This window comes from Falco peregrinus, chromosome 10 (assembly GCF_023634155.1).
Source record: "Falco peregrinus isolate bFalPer1 chromosome 10, bFalPer1.pri, whole genome shotgun sequence".
Classification (NCBI taxonomy): Eukaryota; Metazoa; Chordata; class Aves; order Falconiformes; family Falconidae; genus Falco; species Falco peregrinus.
The window spans coordinates 11,871,744-11,897,114 of NC_073730.1; the positions used below are offsets into that span (position 1 = coordinate 11,871,744).

The 25,371-nt window shown below is 35.6% G+C and overlaps 1 protein-coding gene across 2 annotated transcripts in view; it reads left to right on the forward strand.

The window, feature by feature from the left end:
- VAV3 (vav guanine nucleotide exchange factor 3) overlaps positions 1-25,371 on the forward strand; it is a 171,373-nt gene that overhangs the window by 123,251 nt on the left and 22,751 nt on the right. For both annotated transcript variants that reach the window (XM_055815071.1, XM_055815072.1), the window contains exons 20-21: positions 17,125-17,261; positions 21,064-21,129. In XM_055815071.1, the coding sequence (XP_055671046.1) occupies positions 17,125-17,261; positions 21,064-21,129 (203 nt within the window). The remainder of the gene's footprint in view (positions 1-17,124; positions 17,262-21,063; positions 21,130-25,371) is intronic.

Consider the following 25,371-nt stretch of genomic DNA (forward strand, 5'->3'; position numbering starts at 1 on the left):
TTTGACAAGTTTGAGGTTTCTCCCACTGCTTACTGGTATGGGATAACCTAATAAGGTTCATAGTAGTAAAACATCCACTGCATTCAGTAACTGTCCAGGAGACTTGCTGCACGCAGACTAAGCAGAATGACCTGCTTTTTTATGTCCTTTTGATTAAGTTTTTGCAGTTTACTATTATAGATACAATGCAGCCGTGGCTGAAAAAATACAGCCTATATGGCTTAAAAAAAGAGAGAAATTACTATTTTAGAGACTTGAAGGAATTCAGATGTCTACTTCTCTTGGAAGTAAGTATGTCTAAATATTAACAATCATAAAGCATATGCAGTTTTGTGTGTTTTCGTTAGCGATAGTTTTGTAATGTTTGTGGAGCGTTGGATTTTCTAAGTAGCTAAAGACGTCTCTACACGGTAATGTATTAAGTTACAGAACCAGAAATGAGCTTTGATTAGGCCTATACATATATGTACAGATATATAACACGTATGCTTAACTTTTCGGTGGGTTTTATTGGATTATGAATGCTTTTTCCTTCTCTACATAACATCTAAACACTTTTGTTCAAGGTGCATATAAAGTATACGGCACATGTCTCTAGGAATCTCTGTGAACCATGTGAACTGCAGGTAGGAACTGGTTTAACAAGGCAGCTAGGAGTGCGCTTGCTGCAAAAGGAAGGCTCCTTAGCAGGATTGGAGCAGTACTGCTTGCTGACGTGCTGTGTAATTCTGAACATTCTGGAGTCCTTCAAGGACTTGGGTTGCAGCTGTAACCTGACCAGCTCTTAGTATTGACAGATGTGTTTTAACATGGTTTACATCATATGGCTGGGACAGTGTTGGCGTTTGAGACCAGAGTCAGTGAATTTCTTGCTGGTCACCACATTCTTAGGAGCAGTTAATGGGACAGCTTCTTTCAGGTGGACCTCAGCAACAGTGAATTCAGAGATACACTGAATTGTGTGGCCTAATTTGTGAGATCAAATTAATTTCTCTCACACGCTTATTAAAAATACATATTACATTCAGGATCTTTTGCTTTTTTTTTTTTTTTTAAACTACAGCTGTAATGCTGTGTGCTGAGCTGTTGTTGCTTCCCAAAATAATGAATTCATCTTTGTTGTGATACAAGAAAGAACATGTCTAATGTTTTGCACCAAGAATTTTTCCACCGGTGCATTTCTGGAAGGCAAAGCAGAGTTTTGTGTTCCAATGAAGCATTTCAAATGCAGTTTAATGATTTGTATTTGGGTTGTTGTATTTTAAATTAAAATTATTTTTACATTCCTGTTGGGGAGAGGTATTTTTGATAGGTGCCTGCCCCTTTGGCATCTCAGCAGTGAGCTAACATTCAGAGAAGAACATAGCCTTTAGTCTTTTCTTTTAATTAAACATCAGAAGACCCAGATGCCAAAGGGTGAAATATATTTATTTGATCAAACTCTTTCATCCCTGTCTGGTTGGATTGCAAGATTAGTTTGTAGTTGAGTAATTTAGGCTCTTTTGTCTTATAGGATGTGTTTTTGGGACTATTTCTACATCTTGAGCAATTAACATTTTGTTTTTCTCTTAGAGAAATAATAGTCTTTAATACATGCTCAGTGTGTATTAGCATAATTTTTAAGGTGAGTTGGGTTAAGAATCCTTAGTATCTTTCTCATTTTTTCCGCATAAAAAGACTCTCAGCATGGACTGTTCTAAGCAAAACGTCACTGTTTACAGATATCAACAAGGGAGTTGGCAGGCAGAAAAAAGGAAGAGATTAAGGTAAGAGGATATAATGGGCATACAAGTATGATCAATAAAACAAAAAAAAAAACAACCCTGTTTTGTGTTTTACACACACACAAATACTACAGCAGTATTTAAAAAGAAAAAAAAAAAAAAAGAGAGAAAAGAAAAAAGCATCTGCAGAAACCATACGTCCCAAAGTTGCTTTTAGTTTCCATGGCAAGTAGAAGGGAATTACATAGTGTGTTGCTAAAGTTCATTGGGACTTATAAATCTCTTATTCATCTGCTAGAAGAGTATTGCATTTAACCATCTATTTTCTTATCTGATTTTAATCTTCAGGGTGCTGTCATTCTCGGAAGGCAAAAGAAAGATAATAAGGCAATGAATGATTAAAAATAGTCAAAAGTTACTGAATTTTAACAGTACTCTAAAGCATATGGTTTGTTTTTTTGTGGCTCATTCATTTAACTAAATCAGTATTTGATCACTACTTCAAAGTAATTCTCACACAAAGAATTTGGGAAACATTGTAAAACTGAAAGCAGCCATCCCATGGGAGAAAAAGGACTGCTGAAAATTCACCGAAGAGAAGCTCCCAGAACTGCCTCTGCCTTCTGCCTGAGGAAAGTTTTACAGCTTGGTGGAAAAGTTTTACTTCCCTTGGTGGAAGGGGCCAGAGGCAAGAGCCTGAGAAACTGATGCTGCTTTTCAGGAGGGGTTTTAATCTGCTCACCTCTTTGAGCTTCCCAGAGAAGAGAACAACAAGGCTAAGATAGGCTGCAGGCCAAACTAGCTCAGGATCCCTTCTTCAGTAGCCAATTAAATGGATGCTTAAGGATAGAATATGAAGCAAGATGTTGTGGTACTTCTCCCAATACCTCGTGTTCTTTTTTCTTAGCTCTTAATCTTACTTCCACACATTTTCATTACCACTTTTTGAGCCAATCTAAAATCTTGGTGTTCACAATATCCTTTAACTGTTACTTTCATAATTGGTTGTGTGAATCAAGTACTTATTTTTGTTTGTTTTAAACCTGCTGCCTACTACTTTGATGCCTCCTATTTTTTGAATCAAAGAAGTGAATAATAAATGAAGTAACAATGAATACTTTTTCTCTGGTTGCTGTCTGTATGCTACTCATGAGCTGTCTCTGTCAGATATGGAGTCATTCTCTTCTAGACTGAAGAGCCACTCTCTGCTTAATTCTTCTGACACAGGGTTTTCTTGTATGTCTGACTATCCTGCTTGCTTCTCTGCAGGCTTCTAGGTCCAAGAGTGGTCAGTCTTTCTAGTTCTGTGGCCTGCTTGGAGATATTTCTTAGTGTCAGTACATAGCAGAAATAGATTATAGTCTTAAAAACCTGATTTTAAAGAATACTTAGCAATTACTCTGAGATCTATTGTCTATATGATGGTGGCTATTTCAGAGCCCGTCATCACATATGGATATTCAGCCCATGTGTTATGTTGTATTTGTTAAGTTACATTTTACATGAAGTTATTACTAAATGGCCTCCAAAGGTTCTTCCAGCCAAAGTTAATCTGTGATTTGTAATCCTATTGTACAGGAACTTCAGTTCATGAAATCTTCCTTTAATTCTTTGCAGGTAGTGTTCTTTTTAAAGAAATAGTTTTGTAGCTTCTACAAGACGTAATCCACTCTTACTCTCATTTCAATACTGCTTATTATTTTTTTTTGAAGAACGGAAGTCCAAGCACGGATTCTTTTGGGTGACTGTTTTGGAAACCACCTTCTATTTGAAAAAAAATATTACTGCTTCAACTTTATACTTCCTGTCCTTTTGCTGCTTATTTAGCTGGGCAGAGCTTTGCCTCTCATATTGTGAAAACTGGAAGAGAGCCTCATAGTGAGTCCTGTTAAAAACATTTTGCTATTCCATATTAATAAATAATCTTGATCCTCACGTTCACTGTCTACTTCAAAGAACTCTAGACATGTCCCCAGTTTTCCTTTAAAAAGTATTTCTAGTCTTTTTGTTACATTTATCCATATATTGGCGAAGTCTGTTTTTATCGTGAGCTTTACTAATCTGCCTCATACAAATATCAGATATCTACTGATTGCAACTGAGTTGCTTTAAAATACTGCTTTCACACTTAACCTCCTATTTCTATGGTGCTGAGGCTGTTTTAAGAAATAGCTTGCAGATCACAATTAAACAACCCAGTAATTTTCATATTTGAATTTATTTAGTACTTAGTTTTTTCCAGGTAGTGACAGCATAAAAATTGATCTGATTGATTTTTCAGTAGAATCAATTCATTCAACCCAGCTGTCTTAACTGTTTGATGTGGTTTATCCAGGAGGAGAGGTAAGGTACCTTTGTAAGGGATTCAGAGAAAGCACTCGAGTTCAGCCTTCATTGCTGCTCTTGCTGACCTGCAAATAAATAGAAGACATGTTCAGTCTTGCACTTCCCATAACTTGTGTTTCTTAAGCTTTAGTGTAACAGGGAATTAAATAGTAACTTCATTATCTGATACCTTGAAAATGTGCCTCAGTTCCATTAACCTTCAAGGTTATTCTTTAACCAGCCCATGTGGAACAGGATATGTGGGGAGAGGAGACCATGAGGCACTATGCCTTTTACTTCAGATGATAAAGCAGCATGTTTACTGTTCTTGGATTTTTTCCTTAATTGGGTTTGACAGCAACAAATCATATGAAATAAGATACGACAACAAAAGCTGCATGTACAGCTTTTCCTTCCAGAATAACATCTCTCCCCTGGCAGCAGCAGTCTTCTTGCAACTAGCAGTTAGCGTTTTAGTTCAGTGGAATTCACTGAATACTACTACAACTTCTAACATTTGGTTGGTGTGGTTTTTGGTTTTGTGGCTTTTTTTCCTCCTTTCTTTTCTTTCCTGTAAGACCCTACAGGTTGCCCTATAGTTTTCTCCCTCCCCCCTTTTTGCTTGATCATGGGGAGAAGAGAGGATAAATAAGGAGAAAGGCTCAAAAGGAAAAGACTACGAGACTTAATGATGGAGACTTAAATCTCTCACTGCTTTTGTGTATTATGTGCTGATTTTGTTATTTGTCTGTTGCTGGTGCTATTGATTTAAATCCTGTAATTGTACACTGCTCTGCACATGGCTCAGCATCTGAAAAACATCAAATGATCAACTAAGCTCAAAGAGCTGATGCTGGGATTTAAGTGCGTGAGGGATATTCTTTGTCCGGGCAGTATTTTTGAGAGAAAGAAACCAACTCTGGGTGTTCTTCTGGTATCAGTTTGATCTCTGGTGATTCTTTAATGTAGCTACAGGCTGCTGCCAGAAGCTGTGGTGCTTTTTCCCGCCCAGGTGTTCCCTCACTGCCCTTTCTTTTGAATCTAATGATCATCTGGTCACAGGGCTAAGTTGCTTTAGTGAGATAATGGAAAACTGGTCATGGGAGACAACAGTGGTGGTGGCAATAGGGAAATAAGTGGTTTTCTTTCTGATTGGATTGCTGAACCATCCTGAGGCTGCACAGCTAGTGGGGGTGTGACAGAGTACATTCATCCTGGGTTAGATGGGACATCAACCCATATCCTTGATAGCTTTCAGGTATGGTTTATGTCCTGACAAATTACCCACTGTTTGCTGGAGTACATAATCCACATTCAGACTGGAAACAGAAAGCAGAAGGAGAACTTTCACTACTGCTAAGATGAATATATGAGGGTTTTCTTGGCGGAAAGGAAAGAAACAAAAAGATTTTAAGATGGAGCCTGATTTATTATGGCAGAACTGACATCTTGAGAGGGGACTGATCTTGGTTCCCATCTTTATTGCCTATGATAGTTCACCAATAACCTCTTGATTTTGCAACAAAGATCAAGTGATCATGGGTGATTTTATTATATGTTTTAATTTTTATCTTTAAAACAAGACCCTCTTACTGCTTATTATTTATTCATCCTGTGATGTATTTTCAAGTTAGGGACTTATTTATATGTAAACATGGAAAATTAGGCCAGTTAATTTTTTTCAACAATTTTTAAAGTTTGTACTAAAAGCTGAAAATATTTTTCTTTGATAAAAAGGGAGGAAGTTGCAGAAACTTCAGTGCATCAGAGTAGTGCCTAATTTTTGATATGTCAGTCCTGCTAAAAAAGCAAGGATAACTTCTAAATGAAGACAGTAAGGTCAGATAATGTGAAGATAGATACATTTTTATACTCAGTTGATACTTAAAACGTGGTCTGTTAGTCTGCATATAGGTGCGTCAACTGAATGAGGCTAGGGATACTACAGATTTATGGAAAAGCTGGAGATACAACAAAATACTATGCCTTTTGGATTTCCTAGAAGTTATTTTAGTAGCTTGCCAATGCTTCAATATGCAAAGTATGCAGCATAAAAAACAAAATCACAAGTACATATTATTTAGGCATAAACAATTTTTACTACATTGCGGTAACAGTGAAATATGTACTTGCCCTTTTTTACTTTTATAACACAAATATTTTGTGATGAAAGCAAGTTTTAACATCAGTTATTTGCTGTAACAGACCAGAAATCAGTAGGCATACTTTCCGAAAGCAGGTTCGTTTCAACCAAAGCAAAAGTGTCTTTTCATTGCTTAATATAATGCCATAATTCTTGGCAATGTTCATCTAGAGATGATTCCATGCAAAGAAGGTCTTTATGGCCTGAAATTTTTTTGCATGTAGGTTAAGAACTGTCAGTTAAGAAGTGAAAGAGGTATCTGCCATAATCAGAGTAGAGGCCACAGAAAAGAAAAATTGCTCGAAGAGGAAGATCACAGGAGTGTTTAACTTGAAAAGCTGAAGGATTACGTGGCATTATGAAGACGGTGCATGCAGGCAAGATTATTCTGTCGTTTGCTGGAACCTGCCTCTTTGCCAGGCATCAGCCGCTTCCCCTTCATGTTATATAATAGTTTATAACTCCTCTCTTGCCAGAGAATTTATTTCTTGTAAGTGGCAGAAATGGAGAGTAAGCTCTTTTATCTTAGAGGCAGATGCTATTAGTCAATACAGAGCACAAAATAAATTGTATGAAAGATAATTTTCAGTTTTGCAATGCTTGATGAATAAAATCTCAGCATGTTTTCAGCAATGTGTGCTTTTAAATTTTGTTTGAGACCTGTGAAAGATTCTAGGTGGCACAGGTGTGTGTTTTCATGGGTTATATTGTGCACAGTTATCATCTTGCTGCCCATGATTATTATTTTAATGTATAGTAGCTGTACACTGAAGTGTACGGTGTATTCAGCAGGATGACTAATTCCATTTGTGCTGAATAGACTTGTTAAAAGGTAGGGCTGCCGTGCTTTCAGGCACACTGAAGTGAGATTTCACTGTCATGCTTTTTACTGCAGTATATTTATGTTTTAGAAAGGACAAGGTTTATGTTTGTTCATACTTAATTGACCAAGTTCTTTTCAAAATTATTCATGAATGCTTAACAACAGAAAAATGCCTAGGTCCTGTATAAGATTCATGATACTTCACAGTATTCAATTCAGTTTCCAAAGTGGGGCTCTTGCTCTCAAGCCTTCTTCCTCTTACTGCGTGCTGCAGAATCATCCCTGGGCAGGCAGAAGGTAATATTAAAAATATAGCTCAAAGTAATTACTTCTGTGGAATGATGGGTTTTTATCTGACAAGATTTGTCCCTGTTTTTCAGAGCCTTTTGCTGCACATAATGTACTACTGTCTGGACACACCTTCATAGCTCATCTATAGTATCTGCCCAATGTAAGTTGTTAGCTCCTCAGGGCAGGTACTTGCTAGAACAAATACACTTTAGAATGCCATGCCTGTCTATGGCACCACATTAAAAGATGTGATAATTAACATTGGTTAATTTTCATACCTTGAGCTTTTATAAAAAGCAGCACCTCATGTATGACACTTTTTAATTCATATGCCAAAAATCTAGTTTGCTCAATTTTAAAGAAAATAATAAAGCATCTTAGTTTTGAGGGAACTTTATATTTTAAAATTATATCCCTGTTTCACCTACTAGACTACATTGAAATGATGAGTTTCCATTGCTTTGTCAAAACAAATGAAAACTGTATTTTTGAAACAGGATTATTCTTTGTTGTTTAGTCACATAATAAGACATTTAGCACTCAGCCATTTCTAACAGTTGTTCAAAGTGCTGAGATTCTTCTCTATCTAGATGATTCCAAAATCCTTTACTCTCAGATAGCTGCCTGTGTCACTGCAAGTAAGGATTAGTTGCCTGAAGAAGCATTTGAAGTTGCACAAAATACGAGAGCTTGTCCTTAAGACTTGTTTGGAGGAAGACATGTTATGAAAGGGAAACCAAGGTCTGTCAGTGAAAGAATAGTTTTTGCTCTGACTTATCACAAAATGTGTGTGGCTGTGACCATTATAAAGTCAGTGGCCTTCCTTGCTCTCTTCTACATTCAATGAAGACCTGGAGAGAGCCCCTTTTTTGAGAGAGGACAAACCATAGACATAAAAGTTTTAAATTGCTAAGTACCTATTTTTGAGTATAAATAATAAGATGTGATGTTGGAATTGCTCATTAAATTTCTGTTACTTTAAACACCCTTTCTTGCATTTGCAATCCAATGTTATTCATCTAGGGTGTGCCCAGGTTTTCTAAATTTATGTGCTAAAGTTTGTGTGAAGCTTCACAAAACTCCAAAATATTTCACAACTGCAGCTGGAGATAGTGGTACTTGAACTTTCTAGTACTTGGTATTTTCTGAAAATGGAATCCTTTATTGCTGCAGTTACATATGGATGTACAAAACCAAATGAATGTATTTTAAGAGAAGACTTGAGAGTGATGCCTTGGACAGCTTCTGAAAATGTTGCTGTGCAAACAGGAATGAGTTGGCATTTGTATGTCAGTGGATTCTTTCTTCAGTGTACTTAACTAATTTTCAGATTTCTTTTGCTCTGTTGTAACATTTTGTCCCCCAGCTTCCCAAAATCTTCACAGTTCCTTTTCTTTCTGTTCTGTTTTGAGGAAAAAAGGTATAAAAAAAATTAAACCTGAGGAGTGAATCTGTGAGAGTTGCAAGCAGAACCACCCTTAAGGGCATGACAGACAAGTGGACATCGGTCATATAAATAATGATAGGTTCATTCCTTTCTCAAAAGGCAGCCTTTATGGCATTTATCTTCATAATTTTAAAAATATGGCTGTTCAGAAACATTTCTGCAATGGCTGTTTTTTCTTGCACAGAGGCAAGCTTCCAGATTCCTTAGAATGAATGTCACGATGTGCCAAATGTCCCTGCTTAGGAGTTAAATAAGAAAATGCCTTCTGTTGGTCTTTCTTTTCTAAGTAAAAAAATAAATTCTGAAACTTCAGTTTGGATTCTGAATTTTCTTAGCTAAATTGCTTATTTTTCATCAAAACAAATGCCAGCTGTATTTATAGAAGCACAAAGCTGAGCATTAAGTTTGGCCTTGACTTGGAAGACCTGAAGACTTAAAGCTGCTACTGAGAGGGGACTGTCACCTCTGAGTGTCCACGTTCCCATGCTGCTGATTTTACTAACGCTGCTCATATTGTCACTAAGCAGAAAGAGAGATTTATCTTCAAATACCTTTGCTGAAAGCACATTTGAGCTAAGTCAAATGCTGATGTTCAGAGCAGGGGAAGATGTCTGTTTGTCTATGCATTGTTCTTTAAGCAAAACAAACTACTGTAATGTAAAAAAGAAATAATCTGTGTAGAAATATTTCAGAAGTCACACAATTTCAAAAATGCAACCATGGAAATTGAATAATGGAGCTAGACTTGTTTATTTTCCTTGCAATGAACTCCTGATGTGATCTGCTATGTCGTTTGTGTGTATGATGTGAGGCAGTGGAAAATGGAGATACAGCTACTTATCAGAGGAATTTTTGCTAATCAGGTCTACAAAACCCAAAGAAGCAAAAGGACTTCCTGACTTGTGCTGTTTTTCTGTTTCTGATAACAAGTTGTTGATCAGACTGTTAGCAGACAGATTTTTCCTCCCACGCATCTTCATTTTAGTTGATAGTTGACCATTTTTGCAGATGTCTCTGCCAAGAATACAACTTATATATGCAGCATCAAAGAGAAATGTTGGAAAATTTGAGTCTTGGAATAATTATAGAAGTTTTGACAGGTAGTAAAGGACTGGAGGGAACCCTGAATGCTGCTTCAATAAGGTTCTGAAGGAGAGGTACAGTGGTAGGAACAGCCAAAGGAGGACAATAGAAAGGAGGGCTGTAAAAGAAGAAAAAAAAAAAAAAAAAAATTCTTCAGCAGATTTGTCCTGTAGGATGACAGTCTTTAAATTTTCTGTTTCTGTGGAAATTAAATGTGAATATTTATCAGATATGGTTTGGAGTGCATTACAAATTTGTCATCTGAATTATGAGATAATGAAGATCTTTGGCCTCCCCTCTGGTGCTTGTGAGTTCTCTGTGGAATAAAGTCCTGCCAGGGCTGCTTTACTTGTATGCCTGTATAAGCAGAAGCTTAAACAGTTAGTTGAGTAAGTCTTATGGTAACTATTAAATGTTTAATAATCAGCCTTCTGAATTTTTTTTTTACTTAAAATTGAGTCAAACAGCAAACTTGGGAGTTATGGTTAGTCGTATGAAAAATATTGAGATATTATTGAACAGTACTCAAAGAAAAAACAGCTAAAGAAAAGGCAAACAAGTGAAATATTCAAATTGATTCTTAGGCGCTGTCAGCATTTCAGTCCTCTTGCCTGAATGTAAGGCTTATAAGATATATCTAAAATTAGAAATTTAATTATGATGATATAGAAAAATAATGACTTGAGACTGGGAGAATTAAAAGTTCAATTAAAGTATCTTCTTTGAGGTATGTCTATGTACTTATTCATTGTATTAATTTTGTCCGACAGTAATTATTTAAATCATTGCCACTCTGAAGAGTGCACTTAAAAAAACTGTGCTGGCATGTTCCATGTACCGGAGTTCTGTAATCTGTGGCATAAGTACTCGTAAAAAAAAAACAACAACCAACCAGCTTATTTTCTTTCATGCTATTAAGAGACAGCCCCAGAAACTGAATGTGGTTTTTTGTAAGTGATCATGTAGTGTTGCTTTTCTTATGTCTCCTCACCATCTGAGAAGTCCTTCTAGACAAGTTCTACCTTTGGCAGTAACTGTACAAAGCTATTGACTTTCACTGGCTGTGGGATAATGACATTGATTAGGAATTAAAAAGCAGCTCTCTTGGTAAATGCGAGAGAGGAGAACCCAGTTTACTGTTAATTCTGCAATAAAATCACTAGGAACAGGAGTTTTAAACACTGGAGCTAGCAGAGCTGATTTGATGAACATGCAGAGAATGCCAAAGGACTTTATTTTCATATAGTCCATGCTCAGAATAGAGCTTCCCTTTAGGCTTTTAATAACACTAGTATTGGACCAAGATGTTGCCAAAAAAGGTGGCAAATTGATATTTTTTTGTGACACAAGTGCTTAGATTGTGGATATAACTGTCTACCTGCTTGTCACGCTGCTGTCTTTATCAACCCATCTGCTTTCCTATGGTTTTTTTTTTAATCATAACTTCTTGTTACTTTATTATCTGCAGTTATGCTCCTTGGTCTGAGACCTTCACAATCTAACTTCACTTGCTGTGGTGTAATTATTAATTTTGGATTTCTTCACTTTTATTTAAATACAAGGTCTCCTTCGCCTGTGTCTTTAGTTTGGCCATGTTTAAATAATTCATGACGCTGTGGGTCACTGTTCAGACACTTAATCCAATGAGATACTGCTGTGGGTTACCTTGCCCTCATTTCCTGGTTTTGGAGGGGGATGATGGCTGGAGATGCATCTGCTCTGAGGTTTGAGGTGGGGTATTTCTTTTGGTCTTTGCTATGGAAGGCTTATCAATCACTAAATATCAGTCTGCTCCTCAGCAGAGCTGCATTCCCTATTTTTGTAGCTATGAAAATATAAACCAAAAAAGTTTTAAGCAAGTTCACTGTCCAAACAGACACTCAAAATGCTCTGTTGGTGAAAGAAAGGACAGAATTAGTGTCATTTACTATAGGAACAGCAAATGTCATTGTGTTGAGATTCTGGAAGTGTTAAGAAGTGGCCTTGTTAGTCTAGAGTTCTGTTTTAGAGTCAAAGCCTCATGAAGTCAGGAGGCTTTCTTCCATTACATTATTGGTTTTTGGATCATGTTACAAATATTTGGTGACTAGGCTATATTTTCCCTAGAGGAAAAGAAAATCATCTTTCAAGGCTCATATTAAGTAGGAATGGTTGTTTAATGCAGACAAAGCTGTTCTACATCTTGCTGCTAAAAATATATAGCATATCCACAAATTCCTCTTTGAATCTTCTCCTATACTCTATGTCATTATTCTGTATGTTCAAATGACCCCTGCCCAAAGCGTAAACCACGTTCTACGTTGCTTGGAAATAACAGATGCTGGAATAAATTTTGACAGATGGAGGTCATCATAGGGTGTGCATTATGCATGTTGTTAGCAAAAAATAACATTTTTGAATCTTTCCATGAAACTGAGGGTTATTCAGTACCATTCATAAATGCAGAGCTGCTATAAGGAATACAATTAGTTCTCTCATATAATCGGTGTTCTAACTTATTATGTACTATGCTATTTCTCAAGTGTAACCTTCTTCGTTGACTCATAACTATGAGATTAAATACCCAAATGTGTGGTATGGTTTATGAAAGGTTTTATTTTTCTGTAATGTAGCCAAATTGGTACTTTGCAAACCCTGACTCTAGCATGCTTTCTGCTTTTCTCATGAGCTACAATTTAGATCATCAATTTGTGTTAGGTCTGTGACCAGAGCTTGACTATGAAGACTTTTCTCGTAATCTGGGGTTTTCCCTGGCTTTCAAGTGAAGTAAATTTCAGCTGTTTATTGGTGGAATAACTGGATCAGTTTGCTATTTGATTTCAAGGTGGGAAACTGCCAGGCTGGTTTTGCATCTTTAAATCAGGAAGTTTCCTGACAAAATCTTTTAGTCATGTGAAAATCTGACCTCATGGAAGCCAATGGTATTTTTAACATTAATTATAATAATGCATGGCTGAAATCCTGACCTTGTCCTATGTGTCTTGAGTTTTCTGCTTTTAAACATAATCATGAGTAACATTTTTGTGCCAGATATGTTTCCAGAAGTTTTCTGTAGTTATCAGATACTCTCAGTACTGCAGCTATGTACATCACAATGGCAGTGTCTCTAATGCTTATAATATTTCATATTTTACTCATTAATGCATAATGTTTCTATCACAAAAAATCCAAATTACACTTAAAATATTTCAGGTTTCTGTAACATACTGCTTTTTCTTGTCTGCATTATTATACTAAAGCAAGTACTCAGGATTCTTAATGACTATATTTGTGATGACTCCATGTGCCAGTTAAGAATGAAATGTCAGGATAGACAAGGAAAATAATCTAGATCTTGTCTGTCTGAACTTCAGTAAAGCAGTTATACTGCCTCAGATGGATTGATCTGTTATGAGGGGAGGCTAAAAGAACCTGGCTCATTCAACCTATCAAAATGAAGGTTAAAAGGGATACGATAGCTCTCTGTAACTACGTTATGAAAATAAATGCAGACAAGGAAAAGAACTATTCAGACTTCTGCCTCTAGATGTACGTGAGTTGGCCATGAACTAGTTCACACCAGAAAGCAGAAGATTCTAAATGCTCAGAGAGTAAAGTTCTAAAATGAACAGTAGGAACAAACAAAAAAAGTTTTAGGGGAAGCTTGCTAAACAGCTGGAAGATTGTATAAGCTGGTTCCTGTGATAAAGGTGGATCGGACTTGATCCATCACACCCCAGTGCACTTTGTATGGATTAGGAGGGGAAGGGCTGACCAAATTCTGTCCAGTTAAATGCAAACAATCTCAATGTTAATCTGCTAAACTGTTTCTGAGCTGCTATTATCAAATCTGTAACTACATGATGAAATGAAAGTTTGATATTCTGTTTGGAGCTCCATGACTCTTTACCTCAATTTATTAACTTGTCTTTATCTCCTTCATTTCTTTTGTGCTTAATGGTTCTCTAAGGGTAGTTCTGTGAGAAGAACATTTATCCATGGAAAAATAGCTATTTCAGAATAGTATGTGCTTGTTTCTGAGTGATTAATTCAAAGATTTGATTTAGTCTTTTGTTCCTGAAAACAAAGATTTTTTTAAAAAAAAATGTTTGAAATCGTGTAACAAGGACAGGTCTTTTTGATGATATTTTCATACAATGAGTAAAATATTAGTTGTACATTCACTGCTTTTATGTCTTTGATCAGTACAGGCTGCCTACGCATGTCTGGTATTGCTGATTTTGAAATGAATGTATTCTCTGTGTCTTAGACACCCCTGTCGTTGGAGAGTGACTTTACCTTCAGTTGTTGTACTTCAAGGTACAAAGTACTTTTCAGAATCTGTGTCGAATTTAAGGCGTGCTTAAATAATTAGCACCAGAAAATAATTTCCCTTGTTTATAGGTGCATCTTTGATCAGTGGCCCTGAAGCTCACACACAGTATCATTACTAAAGTGGGTGAATTAAAGTAATACAGTAATGAATGAAATTACAACGTTCTTCTGTATTATTGCAATGTATGGGATTCCTAGCCATGTGTCCCTGTTATTCCATGTGCTGGTTTAGCTAGATCTGGTGATAGTGTGTGTACATTGTGCTAGACAGTGTGTACTCATAGCAAAGGCAGTGCCAAGCACAGGGAACTCTTAAGTACAGTAGAGACAACAACTGGATAAAAGTAGCTAGTAAAATTACAGTAGAGGAATAAAATTTGTTTGTCACCGTAGTAGAGAGCAGCTGTAGCACATCGCCGCTGTAGTTGTCACAGTTGCTGTAGGCATTACGGCAAAGAAGTTTTAAGAAGGGATCTGAAGCAAGATAATGAACTCTGTTAAGACTAAGACCCTAACCCAAAAGCCTATTTAAATGAATAGGATTATTTCTAGTGATGTCAAGAGGTGTTAGATCAAATCTTCCAACATTGTATCTGCCAAGGGAATTTTTTTGCTGTAGGGTTTTACAGAATTAAGCATAATGGATTATACACAAGTATTCTAGGCATGATATATTTTAACATGATTAATTCTGTGTTACCTTTCAAATAATTCTGCTAGTTGACACAGCATTATATTTTTTCCTCTCTTGGCCTGTTTTTCAGAGATGCCAATAATCATAATTACCAGTAAAATAAAAAAAAAGTCATTTTACATGTGTTTATGATTTTAGCAGTGTAGTATCTTTTAAAACCTGAGGATTTGCACTGAAAGTACATGAGAGTATTTATGTTATGATAAGATCAATACAAAGGTGGTGTTTTAAGTATATTGCATCTGCACACTGAAAATGTGATAAACTAAATCACCTGATACAAGATTTCACAATGGGAATATTTTTTTGTGCGTTTGTTTCAACTTCCGAGTATGTCTCTGAGTGCATGCTTAGTTTGTTTGTCACATACGCAAAGCTCTCAGTTGTATTGTGATGAGGCAGATTCCTTGGGTTAGGACAAAGTTGTCAGCTTTGAGTAGGTGCTTGTACGCTGCATTGCTTCTATTAGCCATGCAATAGATGCAGAATTTGTTGATGTTGAATCAGTATTTGAAAGCTTGAAAGCCTTCAGCTGAGAAACAAAGCAAAGTCTAGTATTTACCAAAGTGAAATAATTGCTTATTAATAATTAGGTGCTCATTTTAAGTATGCCAGATAACTTGAAGAAATAGTAAAAGTTATGGTGTCATTTGGGCTGAGTAATTTAAGAGCTGGTATTTATGTAATGTTTCATCAGCACTTTGGATTCGTGTTTATTCTTAAATACAGAGAGTAGTAATTACTGAAGGTGATCTCTTTCATGTTTCATACAATTTAGAGGAGATCATGTCTATTTGTATTTTTTGCCACCTAAATTATAGTAGTGATCTTGCAACAGAAATCAGTCTTTTCTAGGTCTGCTGATACTTTGTCGTTAGAATTAAGTTAATCATAACTCTCTAGCAAGACACTGGTTAAATATGGCAGCCCAGCTACCTTGATTTTGCACGCTTTCACTCTTTATTTGTATGTATTACTATAAATTCTTAGAAAATCTTACTTAACCAAAAACTTTCTCGATAAGATTCTAAATGGATGTGCTCACTTAATTGTAGCTGTTTTTAACATCCTATGTGCAGTTAAACCCAGGTGAATTGTTATAAAAAAATTATTTAAACTTTTATTTAAAGTTAGAGGAATAGTGATTAAAAATAGATCTGTTCTGTTAAAACGATGCTTTCCTTGGCAGTATAAAGAATGGAAAAAAATGCTTTTCTAAGAACTTTTAAGTCTTTACTATGTTTTTTATGGAGTGGGTGGTACTTCACTTGATTTCAAGTATCTCACAATATCACAGCATACTGTTATAGTGCCATACATTAGCTGTCCATAATGCTTTAAGTGTTTGGGTTTTTTAAAATGCCATTTTATAGTTGTAAGAACATGGAGTTACAGTACCCACAGTTTTCTCTTCTGGCTGAAGTCCTTCCCCCCATTTGATACTTCTAGAGGGCTTTTGAACTGTAGTTACAAACAGTGAATTAGTTCTTTGTACAGACAGAGAAACTGATCTTTGGGGAAAATATTTTGTTTTTCAAGAAGTAGATTGCTCCCTTAAAAACCCTCAAAAACAACCAACACACACACAAAAAAAACCCCCAAAACAAAACAACCCCCCAAAAAACCCAACCAAACAAAAAAAAAAATCAGAGATCAGCTGTCTAGATGCAGCTGGTATTGATGTGGAAAGATTCGTGTGCAGCTAGAGTTCTTGTCTTGAAAATGAAACCTTAAATTGATCTAGGCTTTGCTATGTGTATCCAAAAATATTGTCAAAACCTGAAAACTTGGGGGGGAAGGTCTTACGAGAAGCCTAGAAGGGTTGTCATCCTTACTGTCTTGGACATGTTCACATCAGCAGTCTGCTTTTTGGTACTAATAATGTAAAGCTGATGAGATTCTTCATATTAGTGTGTTTTAATACTAGTTCATCACAATTTTTGCCTTAAACTACAAAGATAGCCTTAATATTTGAACCTTGTGCAGAGCTAGGAGTGCATCAGTAGAGGAAAGAGCCTCCATAGACACAAAATCAGCTTTACCCCAAGAAGAGAAGGGAAGAAAAAGTTGTTTTTTCCAAGTAGTTCTTTTCTATTAGGTTGTACATGATATGGTACTAAGGCATTGCCTTAGTGCCTTAGTCAGGTACCTATTAAAGACATAGTGTCACTTTGTTGATTGATTGCTTTTGTGGCCTTCAGATGTTGTAAAGTGTCATTAAGCAAAAACATGTGCAGACTTAAGTTTTGTTTTTTTCTGTTGTTTTGTTTTGTTGTTCAGGTTTACCAAAAATGCAAGTCATTAGAAACTATAACGGAATACCACAGCCAGCAACTCAAGATGGTCCACCATTGCATATCCAGATTGGAGACACTATTGAACTAATTAGAGGCGATGCACATAGCTTATTTTGGCAGGTATGGTATCATTTATCAAATGGCTATATTCCATTAATTCCAGACATTACATTCTTATTGATCTATTGCACTTGCAACTTTTTTCCTTTCTGAACAACAAAAGAGTATCTTCGTGTTTTACCCCCAAACAAATGTCTAACGCAACTATTTTTATTTCTAAATTGTCAATAGTTCCTGTATTCTGTAAAGCTTCATTCTTGCAGCCTTAGAATAAAAGTCCTGGTGAATAAATCTGCAAGAACGTGGCATTGGTAGCAATACTTATTGTGAAATTATAAGAATTAAGGAGAGCACTTGGCACATAAACAGCAAAGTCCTATGAATTTTCAGTCACGGTTTCTCTAACATAGCAGAAATGAAAGCTATATTGGGAAAACCTAGTTAGGATTATTAGATTTATAGGGGAGAGAAATAGCTCTGCAAAACAGAACTACACCTAAACTTCTTCATGACCTTTCAATTCAGCTAAACACAGGTTTTTATGTGCATGGAAAAGTATATTCTATTGATGGCAAAATTCAGTATCATGTAATTCACATCACTACTGTTACTGAAATTTCTTTTTAGTTGATAACTATAAACAGATTCGAAATGCTGTCTAGCATTCACTTTAAAGATAAATGCATTAAAGCATGTCTCATTTTTCTTGATTGTTGTCTAAATTGTTCATACTAGAATCCTACGTACTACTGATGTTATTAGATAAATGGAAGTAGAGCTAAATAGAAGAACTTTCAGTGTATTAATAGAACAACAACTGGGAAGCATCTGTTATCTTGAATTGTTGTTCCTGTGTTTGTCTTTGTGACTTTCTTATTTTTTTTGAGACTGAAATAAGCTAATGAATATATTTATAAAAATGGCTAGGTCTGTTACATGAGTTAGATCATACTTTTTTATTTTCTTTCTTTTTTTTCCTGATTGCAGTTAGGATTGAATCTTCTCCAGATTCTTCAGGAATGAATCAGTGAGCTTTTGTTCCTATGCCACTGCATCATCCTGAACAATATTTAACCAGGGGAAGTCAGAAATAATAGAATTGATTTATCTTTTAAAAAATTAGGTAAATAACTGTAACCCCTTACCCCCTAGAAACCCAAATCCAACAAACCAACGAACCAACCTTCCCCCCCCCCCCCCCCCCCATTTATTATTTGGCACACCATAGATATTTTACATCTTTACAAATTTTTTACAAACGTTGGTTGGCAGATTCTGACCTATATAGTTTTATATGTATGGTTTGGTTCTGCAAAGTCTTAAGTTCTGATCCAGAGAAGCATTTAAAGACACTCTTGATTTGGGACTGGCTAGGAGGTAATCGTGTGGCTAATACAATTAGTATAAGCCAGAATTATTGACTTCTTGTGGGACTGATTCTATTGCCATGTTTGTATACATCTGTCAACTCAATCTACTGGAATTTTTCTTAGATGTTTTTTGTACCTACCATGCTGAAGATTTTAGCTAGAATCTCACTGTGTTTAAGTAGCAGAAACTGGAACATGTGTGAGGCTTCTTCCCCAGAACTCTTAGTAATAAATTTGAATCTTCAGGGAAATTGTCATCTCTATTTGCATCATTCAGGATTTTTTTTTTCTTACAAGCTGACTTGTCACAGACTGCTTACTACAGATTTTCATAAGTCTTGTAATGACATCTGCATTGTTAAAATGCATATTAAGAAAAAAACTTGCAAAACACAATTTGTATTAAAATGTGTAAGTTTTACTCAAGAGGTGCTTTACAGTAATTTACAGCTGACCTGAAAGACTAATATTTGAACGGACTTTTAAGTTGACCATCACTCAGTTTAGAAATTCAAGTGCTTGTAATAGATAAGTATGTCTGGTTTAAATATAACTTTTTGTCATTCTTTACAGTACATCAGATAAACACCACAAGTTACTAAGCAATGCTTAAGCTATAGCTTAAATGCCATCAAATGTGTTTTGATAGATGTTAATATATTTTATTTAATGGCTGGTCTTACTGACTGTAATATCACTCACTACTCAGATGAGATTAGTACTGTAAATAAGTATCACTTAGGAGACTGTGCCAAAGCTCTGCGTTTAAGTTAAATCTGTCCTTCAGGGGGATTCATGTTTCAGGAGTAAATAGAATGTATGGATGCAAAGGATAGCGTGTATTCAAGCAGATAGTGGGAAAGAGCACAAGGAAGCTTTGCTGAACACAGGTCCAGATCTATAATACTGTCACTTGTTTGTGCATAATTCTTTTTTTAATATTATTGGTATTCAGGACATTATAACTTAAATACTGCTTAAGTGCTTTTCTCTCTCCTCTGCTGCCTCTGTATTTCTCTGTGTATTTGGTAATGGTGGCAGTTACTGGGGTTACTATCCGTGTGTGATAAATTGCATAATGATCTCCGTAGGAAAATGATGCACTTGTTTATTATGCTTAGGGTATCACAATCAAAGAATGTATTCATTTTTTCATAAACCCTCATTAATCCTTGCTTTTGCATTCAACTCCACCCTGTTTGAAACTGCTGAATTCTGTTTTGTGTGGTGGTATTAGGGTGCAATTACATATTTAGTATTACAGAAACAAAATGAACTAAAACCCTAAAGAAATTCCACGTCTGTTTCTGAAGAATTTTTCCCCCCATCAAAAATAAAAAATTAAATGTAATTTTCAAAAATACTTGTGAAGTACTCGTTCTTACTCTCATTGCCAAATGTTGATAGTATATTATGTTTACAGTCAGTTTATTAAATTTAATGGAGGTTAGGCATTTATGTGCTTTTAAAAATCTGTTACATGAAAAAATTTGCTTGCCAAAATACATATTTTGATGCCTTGATTTCTGTGTTCTGAAATGTCAGCTGGTGCTCTATTCTGCTATGGAAAGTGTGGTAAGCATGGTCCCAGATGGATGTTTGCTAGGACTAGAAAGGTGGTTTTATTTTGCTGCTCTGCCGGCCTGAGGAGTTATTCTTCAGGAGAGCTTGGTGGTGAGTTGTGAGCTGCTGAGGCATGGCTCTGTGATGATCAGGTCACTTCTGGCCCTTAGCATTCAACTCTGGTCCTGCAACTTTGGGGCAGCAGTTGTGTTGCGTAAAAGGTTCAGTTTAGGCCATGCTGGATGCATTTCTGCAGCTGGTCCCCCAGTTGTGTGGGTGCATCTATAGCACCTTGTGACTATATTATAGACAGAGAGTTGATCTTTAATTCTGTTAGTATTATTGTGCTCACCTGATTTCCAGTGATTTGCATCACTTGTGGAAACCCTTAAGTATAGAACTTTGTGTCTGAATTGGCTGATGGGTTTATTTGCTGTAAATTTGCATTGTATTTAGCATGATTTTTCAGGTGCTGCAACTGCCGCTGTATGGTTGGGTAGAGATTTTGGGGATCTGTAATGTTGCAGTGTGGCAACTCTTACTAGAGTGATGCCAACTGAGGAGGAAATAACTTGGAAGGAGATAATTAACAGTAATGAAGATATCAGGCACTGGCAGACATTGACAGAACTGGGAATCACAACGAAGGCTCTGAGCCCCCTTCTGACATCTCATCTGTTAGAGCTTTCAGGTGTTTCAGCCACAATTATTACTTAATTATATAAATTATATAAAAAACCCAAACAACCCATAATAAAAACCCCCACACAACTGTTAAGTAACACTTTATTAGAACAGCACTTTATTTTAAAATTCTTTGGTATACTCTTATTGTCCTAAATCCCTGTGCATATATTATTATTTACTGTTAACCCCCATTATAGCTCAAAAGTGAAAAATTTGTTGTTGTGGTTTTGTTTTTTTTCTAGGGCAGAAATCTAACAACAGGAGAGCTTGGATTCTTCCCAAGTGATGCAGTAAAGCCTAGCCCATGTGTAAGTACAATTGTTTAATTCTGTTTGTCATCTTACAAAAAAACTGCCTAGTTCGTGCTACTGCTTTATTAATCTTACCTTACAAAAATTGTATTTTTTATAGTTCCTTTGTGTTTTCATGGTATGGTCAATATTGCTTAAAACATAACATTGTAATGCTTTTTGGTTATCGGAATAAATAGGACATCTCAAGAAAACATGTTTGAGAAGCAGATTTCACCTTTGGGGGTATTAATAAATTGAACCATCTAAACAGTTTTCAGAGTATAGAACAAAGACAGTTTATGTGAAAGTGTGCTTCCTTCCTTCCCCAGCAGTAAGATGAGAATGCTGTGGTTCTAATCTTTTCCCCAATCACTTTGGGTTAGAGAGAGGGATTACACCATATGCAGTGAGTTTAGAAATGTGTAAGAGTAAAACTGAAGTAAAACCTTGAATTCAGAATACTTGATAGATTTTCTCTTATCTGTCTTTATTTCACACAAGGAAGTTCTCAATCTAGAAAAGTTCAGGATAGCAATAAGAAAAATTATTTTATAATATGTACTCAGGTTTTGTATACAGATGTGATGATACATTATAATAGGCTGTATGCTTGCTCCTTCATTCTCTGCCCTCTATAACACTGTGCATCAGATTACTATATGTCCCTTTGTTGAGGTTAATTGATGTAAACCCAGAAAACCAGTACTGAATCATATTCCTTACCTTGCTTTAAGATAACTTTAACTTAACTTGATTCACAAGTCTGACTTATTCATAGAATTGCTTTCATTACAGCAATCAAGATATGCCACTTAAATGGTTTATAAGTAGGTGGAATCAGCTGTTAGTGGCTGCATTTTAATATGCCTTTAAGGTTTATATTCTGCCTTAGTTTCTAAAACAAATATACATGTAAACCTAAAGAGTATAAATACATTAGTATATCTTGAGACATCTTCATTACCCTGTATTTTCAGGATTTTGTTTGAAGAGGGATGCACAGAATACTTGTAAGTACAAGGTATTTAGATTAGGTAAGAGAAGAGATCTGGAATAAATAATGAAAACAGTATGTGAATTTAGCTTTCTTCCCTGCACCCCTTGCTTATTCTAAAAGTTGTGGATTTCCTGTACCGTGGCATCACTGTCCTGGACACAGGCAGTACCTGCTACATACTGGTGGTAGGTTCTTGGAGTCACTCAGTCAGTTGTTGTACAGTCATTGACAGCAACTGTAGCAACATTTTAGGAACCGCCACTGTACTTTAAAACAGAAGCAGTAGGATGTCCAATGTTAGGAAAAACACTACTAGGGCATTGTGAAGATTGCTTTCTGCTAAATGTAAAATACACTATTTAGAGGACTATTGAAAATAATACAGTTTTACAGAAAGAATAAATATTATTCATGAAATGTTACCAATGGGTGTGATGATAAGAACAAAAGATAAATTGATGCTTTACCACTGCTAACTTGGAAGGGTGAAATATGAATATCTTATTATGATAAATGATGCAGTTAAAGATACTGAAATATCAATCAGGTTTTAAACATGCTATAACTTTTATTAAGTCTAACAGTCTTTACAACCAGCTGATATAAAAATGCCCAGAAACAGCATAAAATACATACATCAAAAGACCTTAGGAATGAATATTGAATGAAAAACTGCTGAGCTCCAGGATATCCATATTCCAGACTTTTCATAGATGTACCTATAAACAATTGTTTCCTCTTTGCTATAAGTGTTATATGTCAGCAGACATTTTCGGTACGATATGAATAATATCTGGTTCTTTCTAGTTTTCCTCCAGTTTTCTTATTTCTATACAGGCATTGAATAAATAGCACAGTATTTTACTCTTCTTCATGACAATGAAGAACACTTGTTATATCTATCTATCAATCTGTCCAATCAAAATTTATGAAAAGGACTACTTATCTATTGTTTAACTGCTCTGGAGGTTGCACTTAAACCATCTTTGAATTTTTATACCCTTTCCAACATAGCAGGACTACTTGACAAATTATGAATGTTTATTTTTTAAAAAACTGTTCTTTATTTTCCTGCTGCTGGTAGAAAGCATGTTATTTAATTAGTCCTTTGGGGGATAGTACAAATCATAAAGGTGCAGTTCTTCTGTAGATGGAATGTATTACTGAAATATCTCACGGCATGTAAAAACTCTGTAAGTGCCTAACTGGCCTTGAAAGATCTCATTTGGTTGCTTCACTAAAACATTTCTTGTAGGAATTCTATGTCAGCATATGCATCTTATGTTAACTCTTTCCCAAATCTTACACTAGAAGCAGAGGTGCATGAGTAACACCATCAGTAGCTGGAGGGATAGAAGAGCCACTGCTGCTGCTAGTGGTAGTACCTGGCTGTGTTAGGCCTCCTAGACTTCAAAGGAGTTTGCATACTACCAGCACTACAAATGCTACTGTTTGAGAGCCCTTTGTCTACGATATTTGGGAGTAATGCATGTTTCCTTTTTCACTCTCAAGAACTAGACCAACTTAAATGACTGTTTTAACACCTGGATAGATTTACTGTTGTGTAAGCTGAACACGTGGTCCTGATTTTATCACAGAGAACATTAATGTGTTCTGCACTAGTGTCTGCTTTATTAATTAGAAAAAATGTGAGGTTTGGACTGTCCTACAAAATTCAGAGTTTATCATATAGATCTTAGGTTGAGAGGCATTTGAGTAAGTGGTTATGCATTTAGTCTGAGTGACCATTGTGTCAAAGGCAGTAAGCAGAGCTTTCTGAACTCTGCAAATTTTCATTCATGGAAATGAATCTTAATTGTGCAGGGATGGAAGTTACATCTTAAGTAAATTTAAAGTTAGCCAACCCCCATTGTATCACAACATTCTGAGTAGCTTTTGTTTAATTTCTGAGAAAGAGAAGTTAGGGCAGATACTGATTTAATTCCTAATCTAAGTTTGTTGGAAACTTTCTCAACTAAAAAAATGTTCTGAAGTTAACTAAGAATATACTTAGCCAGTGTTTTAAGTGAAGTGTCTGGAGTAAGTACAGTATATACATCTGGTGTTGAGGCTTCTTAGCATGAAGATGAGACCCTTAAAATGGTGAAATTGTAACAATTCTTACTTGTTTCAATAATTTAGTAATTTGGCATTCCAGTAACTGCTTTTTTGAGGAGGTTGCAAGACAATATGTTACCAACACAAGTGGTTGTAAATATCATATTCTCTGTACATTCTTTAAACTTAGACTATCTTCTGTCATCTAGTTTACAATATCCTGGTTCAGTAATTGCTTCATAGCTTCCTATTCTGCTTTTTTTTTTTTATTCAGAAGCTGCCTTTTACTACTTTAGCAATACTGGTAGAATATACCATAGCATTTTGGACAGGTTAACACAAAAATTTTGCATTCCTCAACAGTTGCAACTGTAACTGCTGAATACAGTGATTAAATACACAGGGAGGTGGATTTTTCTGTTGACAGTTTTGGGGTATTTTTGTTTGTGTGTGTGGTGTGGATTTTTTTTTTTTTGAGGGATATTTTTTCACAGGAAGGGGTTGTCCCATCACTGGAGTTTATTTAAAGATCGGGTCTAGAGAATAGATAGATACCTTGGTTGATACCTGAGGTCATCTTAGTAGGAGTTGTAATTGATTGTAATTTCAATTGAAGTTTGTAGGCCTGTATAATATCTTCCTGAGTTGATCTGTGTTTGGAAGTCTCTGTTGAAGACATTTCATATATGATAAATAAAATTTGTGAGAAGACTGTTACTGTATTTTTTCCGCTATTAGATTCCAGAAAACAATAAAACAATCTTTGGTTTTACTGGAATAAAAAAAATAAATCATTTGCTTATCTAAGAATATATGAATTTAGGTTATAATTCTGCAAGGCATATATTAAACTTCCACTAAAATAATTTTTTCAGCACTTTGCAAGTTTCACACGTTGTTTTACAAGAGTAGGGGAATACCAAAGTGCCATACAGCAATGAGAGATGGTCAAGATGAAAAGCTGATTTTCGTGGGGATTGCTATACAGTGCATCTTGTGTGTGTATAAATGTTATCTATACATAAATTTGTGTATATTTATAATGTCCATTTTGCAAAGTGACTGTAGTTTGTTCAATTTTTTAAATTGAATTTCAGAATTAAATTCCATGCTTATTAAAATAAAAAACAAGAGTTATCCAAGTCAAATACAAAGGTATGAATGCTGTCACACTACAATCTGTGGATTATCCTCAACTGTCT